Here is an 8553-nt window from a genome sequence, read left to right as displayed (position 1 = left end):
TGAACCAGTAAACCAGTAGGGAATGAAGGATTTGGCTCTTCCTCTGTTGCACTTGTTTGAGCTTGGGGATCTTTCAGGAGCCTCTTCCTGGTTGCACCACAGCAAAAGTGGAAATATAGTATGAAAATAAATAGCATTGCACCCAAGAAGCAAGTGAGCCTGAGATGTTGGATTTGAAGCTCCTTAAACTTGAAGCCCAGATTTTTTCTTATATTGACWATTTTCTTCCTGGTAGTTTTTATCCCCTTGGAGGGAGGCTCTATCATCTTTCTGCAGTAAAGCCTTCACCACTTCTGTACTTGGACCAAACTGTGTGTGTGTTACCTTCTCCATTCCTTTTGCTTTGAGCAATGGGGTTGTATCTTCTGAGGACCAGCTACTCTGTGTGTGCACTTACCTGCCCCTCTCCCTCAGCCCATGCACTTCCTGGGGTTGGGGTTGCCGCCTGTACGTATTGCCTGCCCCACGAGGTACCCTGGACTCGTGCACCCGATGTCAATCTGCAGATGGCCATTCTGAGAGCGCCGCATCCTTGCGTTACCTTCAAAATGGAACCTGGCTATGGAGCCAAGCTGAGCTCTCCTTGGGTCCCTTGTTGCCTCCCTCTTGTTCTCAGACTTGCATGCATGGGTAAGGAGAGGAGAAAGGTATGGAGGAGTTGGGCAGGCTTCAGATGAGAGCAGTAGCAGGATGAGGATGCTCTGCAGTTGTGGCTGGCTTGGCTCTTTGCTCAACTCCATCTCTTCATGTGGCACCAACCTATCCTTGACTTCTTCCCAACCCCATTCCCTTTCCRTGCTGTTTAGCATCTCCCCTCCAAACTAAGGCCCCAGTTGTTGCCCTAACATAATGTGTGCTATATGTGTGTCATTGCCTCTGTGTCTTTCAGTGTGTCCCACCCCACGTYCATCTGATCTGCTTTGCCAATGTTTCAGAACATGACTGACCTGCTCCCTTGTTTGGCACAGCGAGCCCTGCTCTGGCCTGGCCTTTTCTGTACACTGCTGTCCTTAGACGTGCCTGATAACARTGGTGTCCAAGCTGGTAGGAAAGGTGTTGTTGTATAGTAAATAAGTTTTCTGGCTCTCCAGAGCCTCCTGGCTACTGCAGACGATGTTTTATATGGCATTGACTGGAGCTGCATCACAGTTAARTGCTCTGGTGGCTCTTGAGCTAAGAGGATGTTTCAAAATACCCCTGAAAATGAGGATGGTTATTGAGACCCTGATTTCCTTCCTGTAGCTGCTACATAGGAGCTAAAAGAGTAAGCATTATCCCTGCAAGTTTGATCTGGTTTTGGTTTTGCTCCTTGGATGTTTCYCCTTTGCAAACACATCCCTGCTGCTAGCCCTGCTCTGCTTCTCTTACCTGGAGGTGAAATTCCCTCCTGGATCCCTAAGAAGTCTTGGCTTGACCTGCCACCCTGCTGTGCTGGCTGTGTTATGAGTTCTCTGATTTTTGGGGAGAGGGGACCCCCAGGATACCTGAGGCCAGTATGTCCCAGCTCAGGYTGGTGCACAGGCCACAGGACAACACTACTAAGCAAATCAGTCTGAGTAGTTGAGTGGATTCCCCCACTCCCCTCAGCTTGTTCGGTCATAGCAGTGCACTCCTGCACCCCCGTAAGCGGGGTCATGGGCCTCTCGTGCTGTTAACTGGTATGGGTACGACCGCAGCCACCGTGTGAGGTGGGGAGAAGAGAGCAATGAGCACTTGCCTTGGCAGGAGGAGAAAAAAGCCTTCAGTCCCTGCACTCTTTAAGACTCATGCCCTCCATGAGACATCTAGGCAAGTGGTCCTTATGCCCTCCAGCCAAGCAATCCAGCTTGATGCTGAAAATGCTGGTATTGTAGGCACAGAAAGGACTCATCTCTAACATTGTATTTTGTTCCTGATTATAGTTTAAGAGGATCTGATCCTGCAAGCTCCTAGGTGCTTGCAATCCCACTGACTGCAGTGSGAGCTACAGGCAGGTTAGCTACCCGCACAGGACACTAAGTGCAGACACTTTTCTTCCACGCCAGAGTGTGGCTCTGCTTAGGTAATGATGGAAGCAAAATTGCTCTTATTTTCTTATTTTCATCTTTTTAGGCTTTAAGGACTTCTCCACCTCCTTGTGCTTCCTCTGTGTTGCTTCTGTCCGTAGGACTGTAAATGTGCAGCTTTGCTGTCCCATTCCCTCTTTTCTCTGTAGCAGAGCAGCCTTCATCCATACCCCAGTCAGAGCCTGACAGTGCAGTGCTACCACAGGGAGCTAGGAAAGGGATGGAAACAGTGGGAGGTTGGCACTGCCTAGATTTTCCTGGAAAAACTGCAGAACCTTTTCTACGGATGTCACTTYGTCAGGCTGATCRTAGAATCATAGMATCAGTGAGGTTGGAAGGGACCTCTGGAGATCATCCAGTCCAACCCCCCTGCTCAAGCAGKGTCACCTAAAGCATGTTAGATAGGGTTGCATCCAGGTGGGCCTTGAATATCTCCAGAGAAGGAGACTCCACAGCCTCTCTGGGCAACCTGGTCCAGGGCTCCGTCACTCTCACAGGGAAGAAATTCCCCCTCACACTCAGGTGGAACTTCCTGTGCTTCAGTTTCTGCCCATTGCCTCTTGTCCTGTCACACGGGACAACTGAAAGGAGCTTGTCCCTGTCCCCTTCACACCCTCCCTTCAGGTTCTTGTACACATTGAGAAGATCCCCCCCCTCAGGCTTCTCTTCCCCAGGCTGAAGAGGCCCAGCTCTCACAGCCGTTCCTCACAGGGCAGGTGCTCCAGCCCACGGATCATCTCTGTAGCCCTATGCTGGACTCTCTCCAGTAGCTCCATGTGTGTCTTGTCCTGAGGAGCCCAGAACTGGACACAGTACTCGAGATGAGGCCTCCCCAGGGCTGAGGAGAGGGGCAGGATCACCTCCCTCCACCTGCTGGCAACACTCTTCCTAATGCACCCCAGGAGACCATTGGCCTTCTTGGCCACAAGGGCACATTGCTGGCTCGTGGTCAATCTGTCATCCACCAGCACTCCCAGGTCCTTCTCTGCAGAGCTGCTCTCCAACAGGTCAGTCCCCAGCTTGTACTGGTGCCTGGGGTTATTTCTCCCTAGGTGCAGGAGTCTGCACTTGCCCTTGTTGAACCTCATGATGCTGTGAGCCCAGTCCAGAGATGCTTGGGGCTTCTTAAATCATCTGCAACCAGGGATGGAAAGGTGTTAGAAAATTAGGAGAGGGCAGTTGCCCCCTAAAACTTACCTCCTTTTGTATGTRTGTGTGTGTAAGCCACTAGATGGTGCCAGAAGATCAGAAACTCCATAAGCTGAAGAGCATCCCTTTGTGAAGGGATCTTGGAKATGGCCTCTTTGAGCCCGACCAGCCTTCCTCTCCCCACCCTGCTGTAGCAGCCTGCCTTTTGCTCTTCAAGCAGATCCACAGCCAAGTGTCCCTGTGTGACAAGGGAGCTCCTAGGCTGAGAAAGAAATTTAAAAGCAAAGTCTCCTTTAACCTGCTGCCACCACTCATTGCTAACAGCAACCATTTTCTTTATTCAGTAAGGAGGAAAAAAGCCTGGCTGTTTTTTTAAAAAAACTTGCAGCCAGTTCCCATCAGCCTCCTCATATTATTCATGTGGTGGAAACTTCTGGCAAACGCTGAGTTCTACTGAGGCTTAAAGAGTGTGGTTTTGGGGTAGAAACAGCTACCAGGCTTCTGGATCCAATCTGACAGCATGGGCTACATCCCTCACTACCTGCCAGCCTCAGATCCTCTCTGCCTGAGGAAAGGAGTTGATTAAGACATTTAACCAAACACCCCACGGCAATTGGGCGGGAAGTGCTCTGGCAGAAATTGTGTTCAAGAACACTTTATTTGAGTTACCTGTGTTGAGACTGCTTGTATTTTCCTTCAGAGCAGCTTGTGCCAGTGTCTCTGCCTCMTGTCTCAGGTTTGAGACCTTAGTTTGTCTTTGAGCTTTCCCCTCCCACAAGTGAGAGCATGTCACACAGAAGAGAAGGTYGTAGTTTCTTCTGCTTGTCTCAGTCCTGTGTTCCTCTCTCTCTTTCCATCCTCAAAAGTTGGTATAGTTCACTTGTGGTCATCTCTTAGGGCAGTTGGGTAGCTGATGTGATGCAAGTTGCTTCTGGCATCTRTGGTCATTGGTGAAATTTGTGGATTGGCACTGTTGGAATCAGGAAGTTCAAGGTGCTGAAAGATGACCTGTTTTTTGTCTGTACCCCCCTGAGATAACATACTCCTTCTCATCTCTGAACATCCACCCACCAAGTGGGGTTGCGTTAGATGCAAGGGAGCAAAGGCATGAGGGTCTTTAGGACTTGCTGGTGTCCATACTGGTGGCCACTTGCTTTGACGAGGCTCCTGAGGTTGGCGTGTGTGGGGGGGGGACCAGCCTGTAACACCGCTCTCTTCTTTTGCAGGTGGCGCCTAGGAAGTATCAGGACTTACAACCCAGAGCAGATCATGCTCAGTGCTGCTGTGCGCCGGTCCAGCAGGGATGTCAAGATCATGAAGGAGAAGCTGATCTTCTCAGGTATGTACAGGGCAAGGCAGGAGCTGGTGGGATAGRCCCCTCTACTCTGTCCATCTGCTCCACCCTGTTCTCTGCTGATGGAGGAGATGATCTCCATCTGCATAGTATCTCCTACTGCACAYGGGATGGAGTGGCTGGGCTGACCACACTGCACTGAACCATGGGAGGGATTTGGTGCCGGCTCACCCATCCCAAACTGGTTCTGWACACTGATTTGCTCAGATATCCTCTATTTAACTTCCCACACTGTGCCACACAATGTTCTCAGATGTCCCACAGCTTCACGTACGGTTGAGATTCAGAGGGGAGAACAGCTATAACACAAAGTAAAACAGTGGCATCCTAAAATACTGCAAGTCACCATGAACAGTGGTGATGAGTTGGAGGTGGGCTTGGCAGTTAGCGGTACTAAAGATCAAGGGATTCCTGATGTCCTCATGCTCCTCCTGACTTTTATTTGCATTGGTGAATGTTGGCTCCTTCCACAAGGGCAACTTTTGCACATGCCCATCTCAGCACTGCTCTTAAAAAACAAACAAACAAAAAAAACCTCCCCAAAACACGCACAATGAGAGAAATCTGTTCAACTTTGAAAGATTAAAGTTAGTTTATTAAGCTGTGAAGAATTTTAAGAAATGTGAATATAATCCCCCCCCCCCCTTGGTGTTTTTTTTATTGGTTTTCTTTCTTTGTATTAGGGGCTAGAGACCTCCAACAGGGATCAGCRTTTGTTGTACTGCACACATGCAGGACAAAACGACAAGTATCGCTTCAAAGAGCTTATTATGTGAAATGCAGGCCTGAGTCTGCTCTCCAGAGGCAGTGAACATTGGGAGCAAATCCAGTCAACTCAGAACGAGAAAAGCCTTGTTAGTCCTATCAGAGTTAGCCCTCCCCCAAATGCTCTCAACATAAAATGCCCTTAGAGGTAGGGGAGGGATATTTGAGTTTTGTGCGTCTGAAAKGAAAGTTTTTGCTTGATATTTACAATTAAAATATTAGTTGAGGYACACTTTTCCCAGTGAATCCAGTGACTACGTTTCCGGAATAACAGTCTAGGCTGAGGAGATTAAGGCTCTCCCTTGCATCCTCTGGCAAAGGTGGAAAATTCAGCCTGTGGCACAGCGTGTCCCATATTTGGGAGTCCTGCTTTGCATCTCATGCTGGTGGGATCATCGGGGCATGAGATACAGAGGTGAGATCTTGCTGGGAACCAGATTCTGTTCAGATTTGGTGTAAGTGGGTGTAAACTGAGGATAGTGTTTAAAGCCTGGGAGAAAATCCCTGTAGGGTCCTAGAGGTCCTGTTCTGCGTACTGCTGCTGTACTGGAATTTCACAGCTGCTTGGTGCCTCAGTTTCCCCATCAGTGCCCAGGARGAAAGACTATGAGCGGCTCCAAGGCTCTTTAATGCTTTTATTGTTTTTTATCGGCGTTTTCACAGTATCTCCCCTTCTCTGCTCTCACCAGAGATCAACAACGGCGTGGAGAACACGGATGAACTGTCGCTCTGCTCTGAGAACGGCTACTCCAATGAGATGGTGACCCCCACAGATCATCGGGACACCAAATTGCGGATGAACTGAGGAGCTCGGACCCAACGCCGCGGCTTGGCCAGCTCCCCGCGTTCCCTTGGGCTGCGAGAGCCGTGCTCTCCTGCCTGCTCCGGGATGGGAACCTTTGAGGAACTGCTGGTTGGGCAGACACCCCTTCCCGTTCTCCCATCGGCAGCCACTCCACCTCCCTGGTTGTGAGGTTGTGGGGCTTTTCTGTAAATATGTAGAAAGTCCAATTTTTTTTGTCTTTTTTGAGTGTACCTGTTTTTCCAGGGCATAAATGGAAATACGTTGTTCATTAAATCATCCACCTTATGGCTGAAGTTATTTGAATCTTGACGTAACAGCCTTGGGGAGCCCGGGGAAAGCAGGTGGGACGTGACTCCCCTTTCTCTCCCCGCTCGACTCCACTCCTTTCCTTGGTGCAACGACTGTGTAGCTGAACTCTGTTTAAAACGTACATTGTGAAGTTCTTGTGAAATGTTGTTTTTATTCTTATTTTGTTTTTTGTTGTTGTGTTTTGTTTTTTTTCTTTCCCCTTCCTGGGTAATGAAGTTTTAGCTCTACTTTAACAGGAGGCTGTTTGGAGGCGAGAGAAGATAGCGCTGCTCTTCCCTGCTGAAGTTCAGAGCCGGGGGAGGAATTGCACTGGCTTGTTCGTTTGGGCACTTTCTCCCTGTCCTGCCCCCCTTTCCCAAAACGATGATTTCAGGAGAATGGCCTTTTTGGAGAAAAATGACCAGTMGCAGTTTTAAGGCAAATGGCTGTAAACTGGTATCCACTGGCAGCAATGATTTGATTTCGTTTTTTTTTTTTCCTCTCCCCTGGGCTCTATCGAGAGCCCTGATGGCTTGCAGAAAGCAATGCCGTGGGTGCCACCACTGCTCAGAGATCTGGCTAAAGTGCCTGCCACTTCAAGTGGCATTTGCAGTCACTCCTGGCTTTGCCTGTCCTTGCACCTGCCGAAGAAGAGGTGACATTACAGTGCGAGCTTCTGCCTTTTGGGGCCCAGCCAGGAGGCTGTGGTTGAAGGATTTGTAAATAGTTTGGCAGGGGAAATGACCCAGGAAAATAATTTATTCCCTCAAGGAGGCCTTATCTCCTTGCTTTCAAAGCAGAATGTTCTCGAGGCTGCATGTTAGTGTCCTCCAAAGGAGTGGCAGTCTTGCAGCAGATGCTGAGGGGCTTGTGAAGCGAGAGCTCTCATCAGCATTTTTCCAAAGCAAGGGGCTATAAACCAAAATCCTAGACCAGAGATTTAAAAAAACAAAACAAAACAAAAAAAACCCGCAGAAACTAAGTAGATTACAATTGCGTTTTTCCCCTTCTTGCAAGAGCCTGCAGCTCTCTGCTCTTCAAGGCCTCGCTGAGAGGAGCCTGTTTTTGGGTCGCTTTGCTGTTCACACGGAGCCGGTTCCCAAGGCAGCTGGAGCCAGCCAAAAGGCTGCTGTTGGCATGAATAGGTTTTGGCTTGTTCCCCACATCCTTCTGCTGTTGGATAGTTTCTTTCCTTGCTGCATCGCGGTTGACATGATGTGCAATATGAGAAGTCCCATTGATCRCGGGCTTCCTTTGAAGTTTGGCGTGCACTGCCTTGAAAATGTGGGGAAGTACAAAAGCCGCTTCCTATGGAAGGAGCGGGAGCCAAGGCCGAGGCTCGGGGCACTGGCAGAGCCGGGGTTTCTCTGCAGAGCCTGTGCAGCTCAAGGAGGTGACCTTGCRGAAGAGAGGAGTGTTTCTGGGGTGCTGACGTGCATCGCGTTGGACACCAAATGCAGGTTTGGTATAGCCAGAAACAAGACGTAACGCAAGTTCTTATCACGGCAGCACTGCACTGCTAATTTTTTAGCTGTAATCCAATGGTGTTTGGAAATCCCAGTCTAACGCTTAGTGCAGAAGAACTGGAGGCGAAACTGGCCAACTTAGCTGTGTGAAGGAAATGAAATGAAATGTCAAAGTGACAGAAGAAGAACGCTCTTACTACTAATGCAAGCAAGTCGCCAAACCTTAATTGTGATGCTGTAGTGTGCACACCCTAAGCAGTGCAAATCAAGACTTTAAATCATTCATATCTGCCATGGGTTTTTATTTTTTTCATGAATGTAGGTGGACRAAGACCCCAGTTCGTGCTCCCTCTTACCTTCCTAGTACACTGTCCTTTCATATGGTACTCTTTCAATCCCGTGGGRAAAAAAAAGGTGATTTTTTCCTGCAGAGCTGCAAGATTTTGGTGGAATTGAAGGCCTTTGAGAACAAGTTGCTTCTCCCTTAAATGTGGTGCTGTATTGAAACATTCCTGGCAGATTGTCATTGCCAAGTGAGAGACTTTGTTAAATCTTGGCATCTGTTGATAGTCACCTGCATGTTCTGTTCTTATCCTGGAAGATGATTTTATTGAAAGGTCAAGTGCTTAAAAGCTTGGAAGAGTAAAAAGCAATCCAATGAAGAGTTGCTGACTTTTTTTT

The 8553-nt window shown here is 48.8% G+C and overlaps 1 protein-coding gene across 1 annotated transcript in view; it reads left to right on the top strand.

Annotated features, from left to right (window-relative positions):
* The window catches only part of GDPD5 (glycerophosphodiester phosphodiesterase domain containing 5), a 179076-nt gene extending 170542 nt beyond the window's left edge, over positions 1 to 8534 (top strand). Inside the window, exons 15-16 of the mRNA XM_085300572.1 lie at positions 4421 to 4533; positions 6003 to 8534. Of these exons, the coding sequence (XP_085156698.1) occupies positions 4421 to 4533; positions 6003 to 6118 (229 nt within the window). The 3' untranslated portion in view covers positions 6119 to 8534. The remainder of the gene's footprint in view (positions 1 to 4420; positions 4534 to 6002) is intronic.
* The last annotated feature ends 19 nt before the right edge of the window (positions 8535 to 8553 follow it).

Source organism: Rhea americana, unplaced genomic scaffold (genome assembly GCF_003343005.1).
Source record: "Rhea americana isolate MKP2758 unplaced genomic scaffold, rheAme1 scaffold_165, whole genome shotgun sequence".
NCBI lineage: Eukaryota > Metazoa > Chordata > Aves > Rheiformes > Rheidae > Rhea > Rhea americana.
The sequence above is the reverse complement of the archived record's forward strand: the minus strand, read 5'-3'. Positions and strand labels throughout refer to the sequence as shown.